Source organism: Rattus norvegicus, chromosome 18 (assembly GCF_036323735.1).
Source record: "Rattus norvegicus strain BN/NHsdMcwi chromosome 18, GRCr8, whole genome shotgun sequence".
Classification (NCBI taxonomy): domain Eukaryota; kingdom Metazoa; phylum Chordata; class Mammalia; order Rodentia; family Muridae; genus Rattus; species Rattus norvegicus.
In genome coordinates this window covers 12,378,253-12,400,312 of record NC_086036.1, presented here as the reverse complement: position 1 = coordinate 12,400,312, position 22,060 = coordinate 12,378,253, and the positions used below count along the sequence as shown (strand labels likewise).

Sequence of the window (22,060 nt, the reverse complement as noted above, 5' to 3'; positions counted from 1 at the left end):
CAGACTGTGTGCAAAATGACATTCCATCACGGCCATGCTGTAAGGTATAATCCTCAAAATATTATTAAGTCATTGGGAAATATTTGTAACTCAGCACTTTGGTTATTAAACTCAATGCCCCTTTTGCAATTTATAGAAATAATATGTGAGTGAATGCTTATAGATAATCTAAGCAGTGTCCATGTATGTGGGGATGAGTGCATATAGAGAAGTAACTCAGACCAAGTGATCTCCAGTATCTGTGTGGGTAGACGAGTGGAGAAGAGGGGTCTGCAGGAGAGGAGGGAAAGCAATAGGCTGTGACACGCAGAAGGGTAGGCTGTGTTAGCGGATGGGGGCAAAGATGGCAGAGTCAAGGAAAGCTTTATTTCTAAGTGCCACAGGAGATCCATACGGCACGTGCTAGTTTCCAGTCTCCCTAGTAGAGAACTTGGTAGGTGTGTCCACCTTTCTCCAAAAGGTGCCTGTCATATGATCCAAAATGGTCTTTATGCTTTTAGACCTTGTAATCCTAAATATAATATGAGTAGTTAGTTATAAATAGCATTGAGTCTCATGATTGGGTGGTGGTAGTGGTGTGTATTAAAGGGAGACCATTGTTGAGTTGCATGTATTCTCAGATCTAATGAATTTAAAAGCAAAGGGGAAAAGGAAAAAAAGGACACAGGCCCAAGTGCCATTTTGTGTATGTTTTAACTTTATCTGGTATCCTCGTCCATGTTGAGCTTTTACCTATCTGAAGTCATGTCTAGCTGATGTCATTGTTTCTTGTTCTGTACTGATTCTTCTAGTCAGAACTTTTCAGTTCAGTTTGATTGGTTGATTGTGATGCCTAGGTTCAAACACAGGGCCTCACGTGTACTAGACATGCATTCTGCCATTCAGCCAGCTATGTTGTCTTTACTAATGTCTGTATGCTTTAAAAAACGTATTCTTTCCATTTATTTTTGTTGTTTTTCTTCACATTTTGCATGTATGTATGGGTGCACATACTAGCATATGTGTGTGTGAGAGGTCAGAAGACAAACAGTTGTTCCTCTCTTGCCACGTGAGTTTGAGACTAGAACTCCAGCTGATGCACATCACCTGATGTCTCCCCACCTGTTCATGGATTCCGGGACCGTTGGTCTTCCCACCTGTCTACCAAGGGCCTGTATCTTAGGCCTTCCTGTCAGTGCTCAGTGGCAGAATGCATGTGAGCACACGTGAGGCCCTGGGTTTGAACTGCAGCATCACAATCAGTTGATCAAGCAATAAAATGTAACAGAAAAGTTTTTACTAGAAAAGTCAATATAGAACAAAGAAGCAACAATTTGTGTGTAATAAATTGAAGGAATGTATTCACCTGAATGTCAAGATAGTATGGCCAAAGTTTTTTTCTAGTCCCAGAACTCTCAGTAAGATGGTCATTGTGCTATTTACTGATGCTCTGAAAACATTCTTTTCTTGTTTATTTGGTTTTTGTTGTTGTTGAGAGATAGGGTCCTGCTGTATGGCCAAGGACCTTAATCTGTAGACCAGGATGACCCGAAACCAGCCTATTTCTGTCATTTGAGCATTGAGATTAAAGACGTGGGCCACCATGTGTGGCTGTTTCGTTGGGTACTGTCTGTTTGACTCAGTAGTATTTCCTGGTCTCTCTGTGTCCTGTGTTTAGCATGGCAAGCCTGGTCTAATCTCTCACTTCATATTCCAGCTTGTCAAGTTCTTACAATGATAATTCATTAATGCTCTGTAGCTGTAGGTAAGATTAGTGCCTGAATGAATTGAGACAGATTAGAGTGTAACTGTCATGTTAGGTCTGCTCTCTTTTATATTTTAAAGTCAGGTCATAGATTTTTGTCTAGAATTAACAGGTAAGAATTTATCAGGACTTACTTTCAAAAGCAGGCATTCCCATCACTATAGTAAGTTTTCAGAATAAATTAGTACAGGTCACCAAAACATAGTCAATTCTAGCACACAGTTTTTGTTAAGCCATATAATTGAAATGCTCTTTAGTTATTAAAGCTGTTAAAAATTTAACTAGCCAGGTGGTAGTGGTGCGCACCTTTAATTCCAGCACTCAGAAGACAGAGGCAGGGAGATTGCTGAGTTTGAGGCCAGCCTGGTCTATAGAGCGAGTTCCAGGACAGCTAGGGCTATACACAGAGAAACCCTATCACAAAAAAGTATAACTTTTTATATTTCTTTAATTTAATAATTTTGCCTTTTTTGAGAACTTTATATGTGAGCCCCACATCTGTATCACACCGATTCCTCTAACTCCTTCTATGTCCTCCATCCCAGTCTCTTTTTAAATTATTATGGTGCATGAGCGTGTCTGTGTAAACCCGAGTCATTCAGTTTTGCTTACATGTGCATGTCCAGGCTGACTATTGGGGATTGTGTGGTCTGTGTGTGAACTTGTTTCTTATTGGGCATAGGCACCTGTAGCTCTTCATTTGGGGTGCGACCAAGTGGAATCTCCCCTATCAGCAATTTCACATTAGCTGATGCTATCATTATACTGGTTTTGTTCTGGAGACCATATTGTTGGAAGTCAATGGGTGTGTCTTCCTTGTCATATATAGAAAATACTAACAGCAGATGCCTTGGTCTTCTGACTCTCACGGTCTTCCACCCCCTCTTCCTCGATGTTTCCTAGGCTTTAGGGGTAGAGGTTGCAGCAAGTACTGTGTTCGTGACAATGTACCTGACTCACTACACGTTACCTACACGTTACCTACATGTTACCTGGACCAGGCACTGTGTACCTGACTCACTACACGTTACCTGGATCAGGCACTGTGTACCTGACTCACTACACGTTACCTGGACCAGGCACTGTGTACCTGACTCACTACAAGTTACCTGAGCCAGGCACTGTGTACCTGGTTCACTACACGTTACCTGGACCAGGCACTGTGTACCTGTCTCACTACACGTTACCTGAGCCAGGCACTGGCATTGGCTCCTTTCTGTTCTGTGTCTGGCACTGCTTGTGTTATAGCTACATCTGCACAAGGTGTGGGGTGGCTTCTCGCTCTACATAGAAACACCTAGTGTTTGGGCTGACTAAACAAAAAGTTGTAAAGAATGAGCATTTATATGTACTTGGCGTTGCTAGAGACTTTGTGAGTGCTGAGGTGTGTTTTCTGAGAGTTTTATTTTGTCTTTTGTGTGCCAAATCACTGAGAAGTCAGTAAGTTTCTAGTTTTAATTTCTTAGCATTTCTGTTCAGTGTATGAATCTAAAGACAGTTGTTGAGTGGTTTGAAATATGCCTAGCTTTTATTCACAGGTTGAAAATCCTCCATTGGTTACCTCTGATCTTGCCCCATGAGTTACTAAAAGCCTGGGTTGTGTGGGGTGTTTTGGATATAAAGTTGTTACTATGGAACTATGGTTCCCTATGAGCCGTGGGTTTTTACTGCTGCATTAGCCCTTTTACCTTGACAGTGGTAAAGGTTACACGTCTAATTTTGATCTAGTTTTTACAGCTATTTTAAATAGTTTATTACTTGTCCATATATACATAGTTCTGCCAGTTTGAAAAATCATCTCATTCTTGTATTTAAAATTCAGAATTTAAAATTTAAGTAGCAAACTAACATTAGATGCTTGTCCAAAGGAAAGCTGTGAAATGACTTGTTCTTTTAGAATGAAACGCAGTGTCTTACAGCGTTGCTCATTGGAGCTCAGAATTTTTAACAGTGTAATAATGTTTTTCCTCCAATGCAGGTGTTCTTTATACATTTTCCTACAGGTCTCCTCTGTGGAGAAATCCGAAAAGCATATGTAGAGTTTGTCAATGTCAGCCAGTGTCCTCTGACTGCATTGAAAGTGGTATCTAAACGTCCCGAGTTCTTCACTTTTGGTGGCAATACTGCTGCTCTAACACCGCTGAGCCCCTCCACATCTGAGAACTGCAGTGCCTATAAGACGGTTGTGACAGCGTCCCCCTCCTTGGGGACAGCATTTGTGTCAACAGCATCATCTGTGGACTTCGGAACTGGCACAGGACAGCAGCTGGAGGCCATTCCTGTCCCCCTTCCTGACTCTGTGCTACTCCCTGGAGCTTCTGTCCAGCTGCCAATGTGGCTTCGTGGGCCAGACGAAGAAGGTGTCCATGAAATTAACTTTTTATTTTACTATGAAAGTGTTAAAAAGCAGCCCAAAAAACGGTAGGTAATTTAAAACTTTTAAAGTGTAAGATCCTTAATAGTTAGTATATACATTAGAGTACATATTTGATACTTGTTATAATTATTACATATTTGGTACATATATATATCATTGGGTACTAAGAAGTAATCATCTTCTAAATTATTCATGATGTCTATATCTAAACTTGTTATAATTATAACTTAATTCTAGGTAGATAAGAATGTAAAAAAATAACTACATGAAATTTTTCAATACAGAAAATGAAAAAACAATTTTTAGTTTATAAGCTTACTGATTCTTTGATAGACTTAAGTGCTGTATCATTTGTATACGAAGCCCCCTCCCATACGGCTGTTCTTTTGTAAGAACTTGATTTTGGCATATATGAGAAATGTATGAACATTGGCGTCTAGTGAATGATCACTTCAAGAGTGCAGCCTCCCTGATTGGTGCATCAGGCCTGCATGTTGCACAGCAGAATTCTAATGCCACTGCCATCTTTATAAAATTAACATTTTTATGCTGTAGAATATCTAAATGTTGTGTAATAGCATAAGGACAAAAACAGGAAAATACTTGAAGTGATGGTACATTTTTAGGTCATTAGTGATGTGAACACTCCTTAAGATGACAGACACAGGCCGAGTCCTCTGGCCAAAGAAGCTTTAATTCTGTGGTAGTGACAGGAGCTTCAGAGGGCAGGAAGGTTTCACAGCATGGTACCAAGTAGATAGGAATCAGCTTTGTCTATGAACAACAGCTCACCAGTTAGAGAACAGGAACTAAATTGTGGGAAAGAAGTCAAGTAGTTTCAGTGTGGTAGCACGTGCCTATAATCAGGGTGAAGGCAAGATCAGGACTGTAGGCTTCCCTGACTTTGGCATAAAACAAAAATTATATTTGAAATGTACAGCTTTGAGTACCAAGTTAAAATTTGAGGTTTGAGGCCGGGGGAGTTGAGGCTGGGTGGTTAAGAGCTCTTGATGGTCTTCCAGAGGACTCATATTTTGTTCTCAGCATCTAATTGGGTGTGCATCCCAACTGTGTGCAGTCAAGTTCTAGGTGATCTGATGCCTTCTTCTGTCCTCTGTGGATATTCATATGTACATATGTGGTATGCACACACAAATTTTTAAAAAAATGTGATTCGGTTTGGTAGTTTTAATTTTGAGACCTATATATTTATTCTGAGACAGGATCTCACTGTGTTGCCTTGGCTAGCCTGGAACTCACTGTAGACCAGGTTGGCCTCAAACATTCAGAGATCTTCGGGGACATCTTTGGGACCCCTTTTAAGAGAGAAAATGTAATTGTTGATATGGTTGAATTTGACTAGCCGGAGAAAAGCCTAGAGCCAGAAATACTGTGAGTTTCTTCCAAATTGAGAATAAACAACTAAACTAAACTAAAGTCTAACTATAGTTTTACCTCATTGTATTCTTTGTTTTTCTGGTTATATGCAATCCTGGAAATTATTGTGTTTCTGGTCTTTATTTAAAATTAGAGATTTGTAACATAAGGAGAGAATCTTAGAGGCAGTTTGCTGTGTTTTTAATCTTCAGACACAGAATATTAAGACACACTGCAGTTATTTGCACTAGCCGGTCTTTGAACGTGCGAGCGACTGTTTGTAGAAGTAATTCCCTTGAAGACGAAGAAGGCAGGGGCGGCAATATGCTAGTCTTCGTGGATGTAGAAAATACCAATACTGTAAGTTATTTTAAACCTGAATTTTGTTTTAAAGTCTATTTAGAAATGTTTGGGGTTTGGCATAAGTATGAATTTAGAACTGTACACATGTGCTAATATGAAAACATCTTAAAATTCTTGAGTGGCTTTTGCGAAGGGATTTTATGGTAATAGTATGATACATTAATGTCAGGTGTGGTGGTCTGTGAGGTAGTCACAGAGGTAATGGAGTGTGTGGATCTGTGTGGATTTCATTTTCCATATTACCTAATACTGTGCTCACATGTTCTGACAGCACCAGTCCCTTCAGACATTTCTGTCTGTATACTCTAAATATCAAAAAGATGCGATTATAAAGCTGACGGCGTCTCAAGCCGATCAGTTCAGATACTTATCAAATGTTACACGTTCTGTAATGCTGGCTTTTAGTTTCATAAATCTGTAAAACCACATTTTAAGAAACATTGAGATTTATTTTGTTGAAATGTTGGTGATTTTATGAGATTATGTTCACTATTTGAATAAGAAAATGTTGGTAATTTCTAATGTCAGATTATCGCTCTGATAATTTGATTATTAAGTACTACTAGAAACAGGTCTTCTGGAAGCTCTTCACCATCGATCCATCCCTCCAGCCCCTGAATCCAAGGGGTTTGCTCTTTTTTTTTTTTTTTCCTCCTGTACTGGGGGGCCTTATACAGGAACTGCCCTCTAATGTTACTGTTGGTCGATTTGAGAAGCATCAGCTTTTGTCCTCAGTGGAGTATTTTAACTCAGTGCTCTTACCCTTCAGTGACTGTGTGTCTTTGACAGAGTGAAGCGGGAGTTAAGGAGTTCCACATGGTGCAGGTGTCAAGTAGCAGCAAGCACTGGCAGCTACACAGATCCGTGAACATCTCCGAAAACAGAGGTCTGTGCCCCGAGCCTCACACTTGAGGGTGTTTATTTCTTTCTAAATTTCCTCCAGCAATTCTTTTTCTTAAAGATTTTATTTATTTATTATGTATGAGTACAGTGTAGCTGTCTTCAGACCCACCAGAAGAGGGCATCAGATCTCATTACAGATGGTTGTGAGCCACCATGTGGTTGCTGGGATTTGAACCCATGACCTCCAGAAGAGAAGTCAGTGCTCATAACCACTGAGCCACCTCTCCAGCCCCACACTGAGTTTTATTAGGGGAAATGTCAGTGTCAGTTGCCTTCTTGTTGCTGTGATCAGATATGTGAAGAAGTCACTTGAGGGAAGAAGGGTTTGTTTTGGATACAGCTTCCTTTCAGTGAAGGCATGTGACAGGAGCATGACAAGTGGTCACATTGCCTGTCTCATCAGGAAGTGAAGAGAGCACATAGGAAATGTGGCTAGGCATGAGCTCTCAAAGCTTGCCCTCAGTGACCTCTTCCACCAGCAAGGCACCACTAGCTGTGGACCACTTGTTCAGACACACTAGCCGTGGAGACATTTCACATTGAAGAGTAGGAATTAACTCAACAAATGGGAAAATCTGTACATTCTGAGTACACAACATATTCATGTTTACTGCAGAAAAATTATTGTGGCTTCAGTGTAACTTATGCTGCCACTCGTACAGATTTTCATGATGGTAAAATAGATCAGCATTTTTTTTTACTTATTTTTGTGTTTATGTCTGTGTTCATGTGCACATGCATTTTCCACAGTACACAGACATATGGAGGTCAAAGGACAACTGAAGGGAATCAGTCTCTTCCGCCATGTGGGATGCCAGTTTAAACTCAGGTCATCAGCTTGGTAGCAAGCACCTTACCCATTGAACCCCATCTCTCTGGCCCTATATGAGCATCTTTTAAAGGACAGATACAGTGGTGGAAAATAAACCATGACAGAATATAATTTGTATAAGTCATAGATGTGGACAACTACCAAAAGGAAGTGACTGAAAAATACTGAAAGGATATATATGGTCTACTGGTAAGATCGTGGGCCCAGAGCCTAAGTTCTAACCTTTTGACCTTCTGCTTAGGATGTCAAATGTCAAACGTACAGACAATCAGTCACATATGCCTGTGTGTCCTTAGATTCTAAATTTCAACCTTTTAACCTTTCCAAGTGGTTAATGATCCGTTTGTTTGTTTGTTTGTTTGTTTGTTTGTTTTTGGAGACAAAGCTTCTCTTTATTGCCCTGGCTCTCTTGGAACATAGCCTGTAAATTAGGTTAGCCTCAAATTCAGAGATCTGACTATTTCTTATTCTTTTCTTTTTTTCTTTTTAAATTTCTGCTTCTTGGGTGGTAAGATTAAAGGCATACATCACTACACTGAGCCAAATGAGACGGTTTTTATATTTATTGTTTGCTTTCTGTTTTGACCAAGGAAGTCTGAATAATGAATTGGGCTTTGCATGTGTTTTAACCCGAGAAACATTTTTATTCCCAGATGCCAAACTTGCCAGTAGAGAGAAGGGAAAGTTTTGCTTCAAGGCAGTAAGATGTAAACAAAAGGAAGGTGAGGTGGTTTTACTCTTAGGCTTTCTTAAATGTCCATTTTATATCTTACCGCAGTGATGTGATTAATTGTCTTTCCTCTGTGTGTGTGTGTGTGTGTGTTTTTTTTTTAAGGTGATAAACAGTCCTCAGAAAAATACACTTTTGCAGATATCATCTTTGGAAATGAACAGGTATGCAATGATGCACAGTAATAGTTGATATAAAGAATTTAGTTTTCACGTATCTATTTTGAAAAAACTGTAGCATCACTAAGAACTGTGTCTGAAAAGTGAGCATCTGAACTTTATTGAGTTTTACACCCACCTTTAATCCATGAGATAATCTAAGCATGTTGTGTGGATGAACTACACCACTCTACTTACATAAGTTCACTTCTTTAGGAAATATCCAACAAGATAGGCACAGTAATCGAGATTTTAGAAAAGCTGTAATTACTTGAGGAAACTGTTGTGTTTAGGAAAGTGGCCATAGTACAGCTTATTGACTAGAACCCTTGTTTTTAAATCTACTTAAAATTCTTTTCTCGGGGCTGGGGATTTAGCTCAGTGGTAGAGCGCTTACCTAGGAAGCACAAGGCCCTGGGTTCGGTCCCCAGCTCCGAAAAAAAGAACCAAAAAAAAAAAAATTCTTTTCTCATGCTGTCACCTTCAATTTTGGGCATATCACATGGTTCCAGGACCTGGAAACATTGGGTGCATAGGCTGTCTTGGCGTTGGAAAGGTTTTCATAACACTTGAACATGTAATGTGTATGGGTCACCTGGAATAGTGCTTTTCAAACGTTAAGAAGTATGCACTGGGGACGCCATTATGCTGTCAGGACTGTCGTGGAAGCTCAGGTTCTATGTGGTTGTCAGTTCCTGAGTGATAGCTGTGGTGGCTCCATGTTTAGACCTTAGGTTTGAACATCAAGATATAGAGAATTATTTTTAGGATAAAGACTGTTCTTCTCTACTTCTGAAGCTCCTTTATGATTATGGTCTGCGATAGAGTTTGAAACTAGTTTTTAAAATTTTTCTTGAAGACACCGTGTCCTGTAGTCCAGCCTGGCTTCCCACTCCTGATACAGCCAGGGATGGCCTTGACCTCATCCTCAACTCTCTACTCCTGAGTGCTGGGCGTGCAGGTTTATGTAACCATGTCTGGTGAGATTGCAGGCTGACGTCACCATGCAGCCCCATGCTTATTAATTAGGGCTTCATTGCTGTGAAGAGACACCATGACCAAGGCAACTCTTCCAAGGGACAACATTTAATGGAGCTGGCTTACAGGTTCAAAGATACAGTCCGTAGTCATCATGGCAGGAGCATGGCAGCATGTAGGCAGCCATGGTGCTAGAGGAGCTGAGACTTGTACATCTTGTTCCAAAGGCAAACAGGAGAAGACTGGCTTTCCAGGAGAAAGGTCTCTCAAAGTTTACCCTCACGGCGACACATTTCCTCTAATAAGGCCACACCTAATAGTGCCACTCACTGGGCCATGCATATTCAAACAAGCACAACTATGTGACCGTGCCAGGTGGGGCTGCAGTCCTGTGCGATCTTCTCTGACTTTCCATGTGGAGCTGGGGCTTGAACCCAGAGCTTTGGGTGTGCTAGGTCCTCACTCTACCAGCTGAGCTATATCCCTAGCCTGGACAAACTGCATTAACATTTTGTTTATTTTAATTTCGTGTGTGATCACATACACAGGCTTGTGTGCATGTGTGGATGTGTGGAGGTCAGAGACTGGACCACTTTTAGGAGTCAGTTCTCTTTCCCTTTGTTGAGACAGGCTCTCCCTTGTGTCTGCTGCACTCTGTATGTTCCTAGACTAGGGGGCCTACAGGGTTTGGACAGCTCCTTTCTGGACCTTTATTTTCCATAAGGATGCTGGGATTAAGATGGGCTCTAGAGAGCCACTTCAGGTCATCTAGCTTGTGTGACAAGTGTTTTTACTGTTGAACCATCTACTGGTCCTATGCATTTTTAACCAGCCCTGCTGTTATCTGGAGTGGATGTCTAGTGAGCCACACTGTCACCATAAATGGCAGTGCTGTTTATGAAATGCTTCTTGATGCTCTTTAACAATTCCATACACCTCTAAAGTATTCCATTTCTCTGATGAAGAGTTATCACGTAACTCACCTTCTGTGACAGTATTTGAGAAAGCAGCTGTTTAAGGAGTGTCTCAAAGCTACAAAGGCCCAAGATCATGAGTGACTTGAAATGTTAGAATTAGCACTGTTTCAGGTTTACACTTGTATGCTTTCCTCTTTTCTTTTTCTTTTTTAATTTGTTTTTGTTTTTTGTGATTCTGGGGGTTGAACCCAGGGCATTCTATATGCTAAACTAAGCCATCACTGAGCCACATCTCCAGCCCACTCTTTCTTTGAGAAGGGTCTCGCTGAGTTGCTTGTGCTGGGATTACTGGCCCAGACCACCACACCGGGTGGTCACTCTTTAGTTTAAAAGAATTCAAGTTTCTAGAAGCATCAGTAGGAGCCTTAAATTACATTAAAGTTACAACTTTTATTGCATTTGTTGTTAACTAATACTGTATATGATCAGTGAAGAAAGCAGAAACAGACTCTTTTTTGAAGTATTTGATTAAATAACACCAAGTACTACAGATTAAGGAGAAAACTATGATGGTGATATTTTACCAGAAAAAAATTCATCAGAAGGGGAAAAAAAAATTCATGCCTTTTTGGTTGGTTTGGTTGGTTGGTTTTGTAAGTGGAGCAGGTGCTAGGAACTGACTTGTATTTTTGGCTGTGTGCCTACCCTTTAACAGTTGAGCCATCTCTCCAACTCAGTATGGATTTGTTAACATTTAATACTTATTTTGTATTGTGAAACTTTAATCTAAGTGATATATGCATAGTAATTCATAAAACTGTAACGTAGAGATTTTACTACGAGAGGGTGTTCTGTTAAGAGAAATCATATAGATCAGAATATTTTCTCACATTATCTCATTCAAGTGAAAACAGAGGGCAAGTTGATGCCAATGGTTATCTGTATTGTTTCATTACATGTTCCCAAAGAGTATCCTCATAAGTTTCTCCTTAATTCAGCCAAACACCTCAAAGAGTACTCATGCACAAAAGTATTTAGCAACAAAAACAATGAAAATGAGTTTTGGTGCAATTCAAGAATGTGACTGGTGTTTCTAGGTATTAAATAGAATGAAGAGCACGTTTTGTTGTGTAAAATTGTAAAATTTTCTTTATCTTCCCTGGACACCTGGAAAATCAAGGGAGCATAGACGGTTTTGGTATAACACCTTTTAAGCAATTACCATCTGAGTAATTGGCACTAAATGGCCTTCCCTATTCAGCTGCACAGACAAGAAATTAATAAATGAACTTGGAGTATATATGAATTTTAGAATTGTAAATTTTGGCAGAGTACATGAATGCGTGACGGTAAGTTTTGACAGTGCATTTCGTTAAAACATTAATGTAGACAAGTGATTTTTTTTCTTTCAACAGATAATAAGTTCAGCAAGTCCATGTGCAGATTTCTTTTACCGAAGTTTATCCTCAGAGTTGAGAAGAACACAAGACCAGCTTCCCGCCTATCCCGAGAAAAATGCCTCAGAGGGTGCTGTCAGGCTGATTGAGAAGTGCAGTGAGGTGGACCTGAGCATTGTCGTCCTGTGGAAGGTGGTACACTGTGTTGGCAGTAGGCCAGCTTAAAGACGTTTACGTCTTCTTTATTTCCATTTTACATTTTGAGACCAGGGCTTTCTGTCTAGCACAGATGGGCTTCAAACCCTGTACTCTTGTTTTAACTTAGTGAGTGCTGGAAATATAGGTGTATTTCATCACACCGAGGCTGGATAGTCACCCACCCACCCATCCTCCCTCCCTTCCTCGCCCTCCCTCTCTCCCTCCTTCCCTCCCTTCCTCCCTTTTCTCCCTTTTCCTCCCTCCCTCTCTTCCTCCGTTGTTTTTGAGACAGGGATTCAATATGTAGCTCCGATAGCCTAGAACTTGTTATATAGACCAGGCTGGACTTGAATTTACAGAAATAGATCTTTCTGGGATTAAAGATTGCATTACTACATTCAGGTCTAGATATTTTCAAACTGGAGAGCAACTCTGTACTCATATTTTTTAATTAAAATTTTCACTTTCATTATTCAAATTATTTTGTAACTTTTAGTAGCTCTACAATGACTTTTTAATGTGTTTGTCTAAAGAAAACAACTGAGTAAGAGCAAACGGCTCTCTCCTCTCGGTCAGTGTGGTTTCTTTGTGTCACCAAGAATACTGTGGACATGCAGTCTAAGAGCAGGGCCTCTCGTCTCTCTGCCGTGAGCATTTCCAGGCACTGTGAAGGGCATTGCTCGGAGTCTGTGGGCGCTCAGGTTCCTGGTTCCAGCAGCCACACACTGGTTGCTGCCTGTGCTCCCATCTTTTTGTGTGCCTTTCCCCCTTTTCATCTTTTTTTCTTTATTAACTTATTGGTACTTGGAAATAGTTTATCTTTTTGCAAACATGCTGACTTTGCACACATTTCATATGAGACATTGCTTAAATAAGTTGCATATATTAATTGCATGCAGAACATGTTTTATGTTAAAAACAACTACTTGCGTGTTGTTATGTATTAGCTTGAAATCATAAGCTCTTGAGTGCCCCTTGGTGCATTTAAAGTAAGATTTTGAGTAATACATGCTATAATCTGTACTCAACTGTAGTCCACAGTGACCTTGGTTGAGAAGAGATTTTTACTTTTCCCAAAACGGCCCACTGATCACATGTAAAGGAAGATGTGCGATCCCTGTTGCAAAGTAGAGGTTGAGTGTATAGAGCTTGGTGGTAGTTTGTACCTGGAGCCGCATTTACACTGAGTTGAGAAAATGTTTATAAAGTAAAGAGAATTTAAAATTTTTCATCCCCTTCTGTTTTTGGTTTTTACTTTTCTCTCAGGATCTTATGTAATCAGTGTTGGCCCTTGCCCTCCTGATCCTTTCACACCCCCACCTTCTGGGATTCCAGGAATGTGTGATCACACCTGCCTAGCTACCCAGAGCTCGTGAGGTCACCTTCATTGTGGGAATCTTACCATGCTTAGGAACAGGAGGGTTTGTGAAGCAAACACTGTTCAGCACCAAACTCAAATTGTTTGGTTTGGTTTTGAGACAGGGACTCCATGTATAACTCAGATTGGCCTGGAAGTCTCTACGTAAAAGAAGTCAAACATTGTCCAAGGCTCAGTCAGTGAACTCTGTAAGGTTAAGCCAGCAGCCGTTCAGCTGACTGACTTCCGAGTTCTGAGCTGACTTAGGATAGGAGTACTCAGTGTGACCCCCACATGACAAGCTGTCACCGGTCAGTGAGTACAGAGATGGAGCCTACTCAAGCATTGAGATTCTTGGAGCATTCTGATGCAGTCTAGAGAAAATTGGGCTTATTAAAAATAAGTAAGTCAGGGCTGGAGAGATGGCTCAGCAGTTAAGAGTATTGGGCTGTTCTGCAGAGGACCCAGGTTTAATTCCCACAAACCACAGGGTGCCTACTAGCTCCAGACCCAGGGCATCCAACATTCTCTTCCAGCTTCCTCAGTTACCAGTCATGCATACAGTGCAGAGACATACAGATAAATCTCGTATATTATATAATGTGGCAATATGGTAAATCAGAGCCATACACTGATTGGCTCTGATACATTTATTGACAAGTATTTCTCTAGAACAGAGTCGATTAAAGAGACAGAAAAATTTTAAGTTGGAGCAGATATTTTAAAGTAGATTAATTCAATTTACTATTTACCAGTAGGAAAAAGGCCTTTTTTAAAAGGTGTAGTGTAGCCAGATATGGTGCCATGCACCATGCGCCAGTCACTCTAGCATTCAGAAGGCTTAAGTTTGATTCCAGCCTGAGCTACATAGTAGATTCCACTCCCCTGTGTAATATGCAGTAGGACCCTATCTTGGAAAAAGTGACTGAAAACAAAAGAAAGTGTGTGGATTAAAGTGGGCATGCTGGCACACACCTATGCTGGCACACACCTACGCTAGCACTCAGTGTAGACCGAATCACAGGTTTGAGGCCACCGTGGCCTACACAGTCTGACAAGGCATGGCCACAGGATTTAGGTATAGTCACCTGCATTTTGGCAGTAGAGTAAAGAAGCTTATATGTCACTTCTTGGTCTTTAACTGATACTGCCATTAGAAAGCAGCCTTCCTGGGCCTGTGGTGATGGCTCAGGAGGGTGAAGGTGCTGGGCAACATAGGACCTGAGTTCAGATTCCAGAGCCCAGGTAAAAGCTGGCACTGGCCTGCATCTGCAATAGTAGGGCAAGGCAGAGAGGTGGGTCCCTGCATTTCCCTGAGGGCAGCCTGTCAGGCAGCTCTGGGCTCAGAGGTGGCTGAGGAGCTCTGGCTCTCAGGGGCACCCACACACACACACACACACACATGTACATGTTCACACACAAAAGAGGCCTATGTTGTGGCACACTTCTTTGGGGTTGTTTCTTGAAAGTCTATTGAAAACAAGGAAAAAATACTCAAGAATTGTCTATTTGAAATACTTGGATCACTTGAGTTATAGACAAGCCCAAACAGATTGAGAAGGGGGAGCAGATGGTTCTTTATGGTGTGGATAAATAAAGGTTGAAATGCTGACATGGGGTTATTGATAATTGATAGATACCAGGTGTCGTTTTCCTTTGCTCCAGATATTGAGATGGTTGAGGTTTCTAGGGTGACTGAAAGGTGACATTCTGTTGGTTGCGTTTCTAGGCATACGTTGTGGAAGATAACAAGCAGCTTATTTTAGAAGGCCAGCATCATGTTGTCGTTCGCACTGTTGGCAAAGAAGCCTGTTCACACTCTCAGAAACAGGTAAGGACAGCTGTGGGAAGCTGTCGTGACGATTTCATGTATGCACATCGTTGTTCTTCCCTCATGCGCATGATCTCTCTGTGCTTCACCTCTCATCCCCTCTGCCTCTGTCGTCCATGTTCTGAGACAGGAGAGAGTTCCATGGCTCTGGCTGGCCTCAGAGTGCAGTCTCTGCTCTGGTGTCTGGTGCGGAGTGAGAGACGTGCATCTTATTTAGATGTTTGTCTAGATATCCTTCTGTGGCTCCTGTCTACATCTTTTCTCCTAACGGGTGAGATGTAGAAATTCATTCAGTGTTACTTATTTATTTTATGCTCAAGATTGAACTCTGAGCCTCACACATGATCCGTCCGCACTCTACCACTAAGCTGTCAGTATAATTTAGAAGTCATACGTTTCAGATGACTTGAATTAGTAATACATGTAAAAGTATTTCGTTATATGTACTGTTTTACTTTAAAGGTAAATGTTTTGCCTGCGTGTATGATTGTGTACTGTGTGCATGCTTGATGTTCATAGACTATGTATGAACACCATGTGCACACAGTGCCCACAGACTTAGGAAGAGGGTATTGAATCCTGGAAGTGGAGTTATAGATGGTTGTGAACCAGGTCCTTTAGAAGAGCAGTGTTCTTTTTTTTTTTTTTTTTTTTTTTTGGTTCTTTTTTTTTCGGAGCTGGGGACTGAACCCAGGGCCTTGTGCTTCCTAGGTAAGCACTCTACCACTGAGCTAAATCCCCAGCCCCAAGAGCAGTGTTCTTAATCCCTGAGGCATCTCTTTATCCTAATAATACATTTTTTAAACTTTTAAAATCAAAGGTAGTCACAAACAGTTTTTTACATTGTAACCAAAGCCTGGGGTGAAGAAAAAGATCCTAGCTGCTCTACAGCAGCTCCTCCAGTCCTCCTCAGCTCTTCATCTTCTGATTTAAACTGCAGTCTTAGGAGTGGAAAGCAGAGCTTCGGGCTCCAGTGTGTGCCGGTGTCCTGCAGGGTTTACTGTCAGGGTGGGCTGCGTTTGTGAGACCTGTCCATATGATAGACAGCTCTGCAATTGTCCATGGCCGTTTCAGCTCATTGTGGTTGTTTTCCAACCAAAAGAACAGTGAGTACTGGAACACTGACTGGTTCCAAGACTGAGGGAGGAGGAAAGCAAGGTGAGCTGCAAGGCCTTGCAGGACCGAGTGTGAGGTCCACAGCTTAGGAGAGCATGCTGGCTTGTGTTGCTTGTATGCGACAGTGTTGCTGTTACTCTCCATTAGCCCTCATATGCACTCTGTGCACCGTTCAGGGAGAATCAGCTGTGCTCTGAAGTAGGTAGAGCTGTGGTTGTGACCGGTGTGAGGTAATTTTGATGCTGTCGTTCAGTTTCTTCCTTTAAGAAAAGTTTCCTGTCTCAAAAACCAGGGAGGGAGGGAGGGAGGGAGGAAGGGAGGAAATCTTCAGTCCCATATTCAGTCAGCCTAGGTTGGCCTCAGACTTGCTGCTGTGTAGCTGAGCTTGACCTTGAGTTCCTGATTCTCCTGCCTCCACCATCCAAGGGCTGGGTTACGACGGTGCCACTGTGCCTGGTTTATGGAGTGCAGGTTCTTGAACCCGTGCACACCAGGCAGACAGTGTGCCAGCTGAGCTGTCTCCCCAGGACATGGTAGCCTTTAAGGAATATAGTTGTGTATATATTTATTTATATATGTCTATATATTAATATATTTTAACAAAATGTCAAACGTTTGAATTTACCAATAAAGACTGGGGAGCCGAGTGCTGGGGTGAAGGCTGGCTAGCTCAGAGAGGCAGAGGACACACAGCTGACCTTCCTCCTCGCTGGTATTCCAACCGGAAAAAGCAAGCTCTCCTTCCCCACACCGTCTCCAGTCCCTTGTACTGTGCATCTTTCTCTCTGTTCTCCTGACCCCCTCTTACTCTGTATGGCATTTTCTCTGTTCACTTCTATCAACTGGTTGCTTGTTCTGCCCCTTGACCTATGGTTGACTTTATTTACAATATGATCAATTTTACAATATGATACAATATGATCCTGTTTACAATAAACTCTTGGATTACAGAAATCCTGTTTACAGACAGCTCTTGGATTAAAGGTGTGTGCTAGGACTGAGACACACTACAACTAGAAACAGGTTTTTCCAGTAAATAACACAATCTTAGGGATCACCGTGTGATCAAATATCCTGAAACATATTTGAAACACTAAATCTATGAAATAAAGCGGTATATTTTCAAAGTGGGATTTTTTTTTGGGGGGGGGTCTATTCTTAATCTTCAGCTATTAAAACTGGTGCAATATAATAGAATATCCACAGCCTAAGTACTATGCAGTTTTATTGGGTAAGAATCATAGCAACCACTGAAATGATCAGTTATGGAATCTGAATTTACATATAAGATCATAGAGCTAATGTGTAGCATTGTAGATAAGTGGAAATTAATGTTTATTCCAGGTTATATTGCAAAGGACAGCAGGTGTTCGTTTAAATAATAGCAAAGAAGAAACCTTCAAAATTAGGCTGTCAGTCTTCATTGTTTTTTTAAAAGTCCATATGCTGTAACTGTACTGAAACACCATTTCATTATTAATCCTCTTTTTGTCTATTCTCAGGAGCCACCAGAAATGGAACTATTAAAGTTTTTTAGGCCAGAAAACACTACAGTTTCTGCAAGACCATCAGTAGAGCAGCTTTCTAATCTCATTAAAACAAGTCTCCACTACCCGGAGTCATTTCATCATCCATTTCATCAGAAAAGGTTTGCGGGTTACTTCTGTTAACAGTTCCTGTGTACATATACAAGATGCCTGTTCTGAAAAATTCATATTGTTTTGATAACAGCATTAACCCACACATCAAAAGAAATGTAAAATAATAGTCTTAAGTGATTTAGCTTTTATATGTGTGAGATACACACACACACACACACACACACATGTATATAGTGTTTACTATATAATTGGTGTGTTGCACACACACTCACGCCCATTGTCACCTTGAGTGTTACTGAGGATGGACATTGTCCCAGCCACTTCTCAGGTATCATAGGTTTTCTCTTTGAGTTGTAAGGTGTTTCATAAAGTCAAAAACTAGGGAGAAATGTGTATCATTTTGGTTTAGACACAGATCAAACCTACAGCATGACTAACAGTAGAGCTCAGATAGACTGTATCATTCCTTTAAACACTTTTCTCATCTATGTGTATTGTTCGTGTGTGTGTGTATGTATGTATGTATGTATGAATGCATTACGTGACATTCATGTGGAAGTCAAAGGACAGCCTTCAGGAGTTAGTTTTTCCCTTCTACTATGTGGGGTTCAGGGAGCAAACTCAGGCTGTCAGGCTTGGCAGCAATCTCCTTTCCCTAGTAAGCCGTCTTGCAAACTAACACCCCCAACTAAATATTGATAAGGAATGACTTATTTGTAATTTTGATAAACGACTTTAATGTATAAACAAAGTTTAAAATAAAAAGTTCTAAATCTGATGACACTTGAAAAGGTTGTCCATTTATTTGCAGGTATGAGATAGAGTGGGATTTTCTTAGAACTAGTGTATGTGTGACAACTGATGTTCAGGATTTGGGGGAAGTCCTTGGTAGAGCGGGGAGGGAGGGATGTGATGAGACAGAAGGGAAGCAGAGAGCGATGAGCCACAAGAGAGGACTGCTGGGAAGGTTGAAAAAGAGCAGAAAAGCAGGCAGGAAGACCAGATGAAGGTGATGTCTCAGGCGTGGACAGTTAGGAGAGAAAAGGCTAGCAGTCTAAAATGCCCCAGAGAGGTCTGATATTGGTGGGCCATAATGTCAGCAGAGTCTGCAGGTTGGACGGCAGCAGGAGGAGAGGGGGTGCTGCACACTGGTGCAGGAGGCTCGCAGATGTCTGAGTCTTAGAGCATTAGAGGGTCAGGTTGGACTGGCATAGTGTAAGTTCCAGGGCTTCTGCTTTCCTGTGATCTACACATCTGTAGTGGAAATGGAAGAGCTGATGCAGGCTGCGCACAGCACCAGCACACCCTGGGCCGTGCGTGTCTCTAGACACAGCGCTTCAGCTTAGCAGAACTGCTTATAGACGTGCACGTTCTGATACTTATCATGGAGAGAGTTTACTAGTGAGTTTTATTTACAAAATAAGTTACCTAGAATGATTTTGTGACTGAGCTTTTTTCCCCCCTTACTTGAGTTTTATTTAGACCTGTGTTCTGTTAAGTCTCCTTGGGTTATTTTAAGAAGCCTGTTTCTGACAGGAAAGTGTGTGTATGGCTAATGGCCTTGTTTGTTGTCTTCCACAGCCTTTGCTTAGTGCCAGTCACCCTTTTACTTTCTAACTGTTCTAAGGCTGAGGTAGATGTAATAGTTGATCTCCGGCATAAAACAACAAGGTAAGAATTTATTTTGTGAATGGTTATTTTGTAGCCCAAAGTTTCAGTATCCTTTAAAGCAATTCAGTGTTTTGAAATTATGCAAATCCTTGCCTAATGTGGATAAAGTTAACTCAAACATGCTTGAGATTTGCTTATATGGCATCAAAGAAATGTTTACAGAGCTATTAAATATGGAAAGTTTTTTCCCCCTGATTTGAAAATAATACTTTACAAGGGAGTCTACATTATACTGCAAGAGCTGCCAGTAGGTTTGTCTCAGACATTTTTGTTTTAGAAATAAATCTGGGGTTGGAAAAACGTCTCAGTGGTTAAGAGCCCTTGCTGCTCTCGTAGAGGGCTCTGTGTTCGGTTCCCTGTATGGTGACTTACAGCCAAGGTCCAGGGAATCATACCTGCTGGCTGTGCAGGTACCGAGTCACCTGAAGAATACTCTGTAGGTTGTCATGTATACCTCAGTGATCCTTAAGGTCCAAGCACAGTAGACGGTCTGTGTGTCACACACCAGATTACGCTGTGTTGTTAGGCACTGCGTTGTTTTCACTGTGTGGTTTTATAAAGTTTAATATCATGGACATTCTTTTACACACAGCTTTTATATGTGTACCACCAAGAGGTTAAGAGCTCAGTTTCAAATCATGCTCCATTGTTTACTAAATACCATTATATAGGCATTAAATGAAATACTCTACCTTAGTATTATTCTTAGAGAACAGCAATAACCATTAACACATGGTTGATTATTTCAGTGATAATGTTATTGTTATTAATTTCATAAGAATTCCTAGGCATAAAAGGATTTGATGAAAGAAAGATGTAACACTTCAAAGGAAAAAGTTTACATTTTTACCATTTCCTTCCTCCTTTAGTCCAGAGGCATTGGAAACTCACGGATCATTCACATGGCTTGGACAGACACAGTATAAACTCCAGCTGAAAAGCCAAGAGACGCACAGTTTGCAGCTGAAGGCATGCTTTGTTCATACAGGCGTTTATAACCTTGGAACTCCAAGGGTATTCGCCAAGTTATCGGACCAGGTGACAGTATTTGAAACAAGTCAGCAGAACTCCATGCCTGCTTTGATTATCATCAATAACGCGTGACAGCCGAGAGTCACAGACTCAGTCTGACTTTGTGGAGTTGGTTTTACAACAGCGTTTGAAATACCCAACTTGTTCAGGAAGTTCTCTGATCACTGCAAAACACAGGGGCTTGGCACTTAGCTGACACAGTATGCTGGGCTGAGAATGCTTAGACTCCCCCTTTTTTTTTCCCCTTTTAAACCTGGTAATAATTTACATGCTTATAATACAGAATTCAATGTATCCATACACCTTAAGCCTTAAGTCTTAAAAAAACGTCCAAGTCTGTTGCAACTTAACGGATGGTTGTGACTCTTAGGAGTGGTTTTGAGGAATGAAAGGCCTTGCTGGTAATACTCCTGTTAAGCCATTTACCACTTACCTTTACTGTGAAATTCTAGAGAGTGTTAAATACAGATTGTCCTGCCTTGCCCCAGACAGTCCTGTGAGATGGGTTTTGAACTTCGGTTGTGGACACTCATACTTCAGTGTGGTGTCCTCTGGCTTATACATAACTGTAAAAAAGCTTTTCTGATGCTTTGAACATAGTTTTGGAAGGAGTTTGACTTTATTCCCTTGCTCATCTCTTACTGTCACACTATTTCACAATAAGATTTTTGTCATTAAATCATATTCTTTATTATAACTAACAATTAAGTTGATCTGTTTAAAATATAAATCTACTCCAGTTAAAAATAAGCTTTTCAAAAATGTATTATATTTATAACAAATTTACTGTAAATAGAATAAAGACATACTATTCACTGTATAAATTTATTAGATGCCTTTTTTAAAACCTGCTTTGTGAGGACTTCATATATTCTTTATTTAAAATAAAGTCAGACGTGTACAGTAGGCCCCGGCCTAGTTTTCTGTGGAGGCTTCATTGCCGTTGTTCAGAAATGAGGCATGGCCTTTGTTCTTGAAGAGCGATGGAGTTTTTATTTGCACATGTCCTGTCTGGTGCTGCACTCAGTCTGCACGGTCTGGCTTTGCGCTGGTGAGAAGGGATCAGCACTTGCACACCTGCCATCCCAGGCGCTGGTGCTGGTTACTCAGACTTCCTGTGGGAAGAAGGTACAGCTGAGCTGAACAGGAAGCAGCTCCTCGAGCAGTAGCCAGCCATTCTCTTCCGGTGGGAAAAATCTAGAACAAAGCACAGAGCCAGGACGCTGGCATCGTGGAGACTGCTCTCAGGATCTAGTCCCTTCCAAGAAGCAACGCAGAGACAGGCATAGGCTTTGTGTGCGTGGAGGAGACGATGTGTAAGTCAGGAGAAACGTGTGACTTGAAGCAGGGGAAGGGGGAGGTTGAGCTAGTGGGAAGAGGTAAGAGAACGCTGACATGGTGGAGTCCGGGAAGAAGAGAAACACAGGCAGTGAGGAGAGAGCCTCACAGATGTCCAGATGATTGTCACATCATGTCAC

The 22,060-nt window shown here is 41.2% G+C and overlaps 1 protein-coding gene across 10 annotated transcripts in view; it reads left to right on the top strand.

Moving 5' to 3' along the window:
- Trappc8 (trafficking protein particle complex subunit 8) overlaps positions 1-21,488 on the top strand; it is a 76,540-nt gene extending 55,052 nt beyond the window's left edge. For 8 of the 10 annotated variants that reach the window (XM_063277260.1, XM_063277259.1, XM_063277258.1 and 5 more), the window contains 10 exons: positions 3,723-4,165; positions 5,711-5,858; positions 6,651-6,747; positions 8,250-8,318; positions 8,432-8,490; positions 11,795-11,968; positions 15,061-15,162; positions 17,781-17,926; positions 19,461-19,550; positions 20,420-21,488. In XM_063277260.1, coding sequence (XP_063133330.1) covers positions 3,723-4,165; positions 5,711-5,858; positions 6,651-6,747; positions 8,250-8,318; positions 8,432-8,490; positions 11,795-11,968; positions 15,061-15,162; positions 17,781-17,926; positions 19,461-19,550; positions 20,420-20,654 — 1,563 coding nt within the window. In that variant the 3' untranslated portion in view covers positions 20,655-21,488. Of the gene's footprint in view, positions 1-3,722; positions 4,166-5,710; positions 5,859-6,650; positions 6,748-8,249; positions 8,319-8,431; positions 8,491-11,794; positions 11,969-15,060; positions 15,163-17,780; positions 17,927-19,460; positions 19,551-20,419 lie in introns of those variants that run through there. The other 2 variants (NM_001106160.1, XM_063277263.1) reach the window with 2 other exon arrangements.
- Positions 21,489-22,060: the final 572 nt, after the last annotated feature.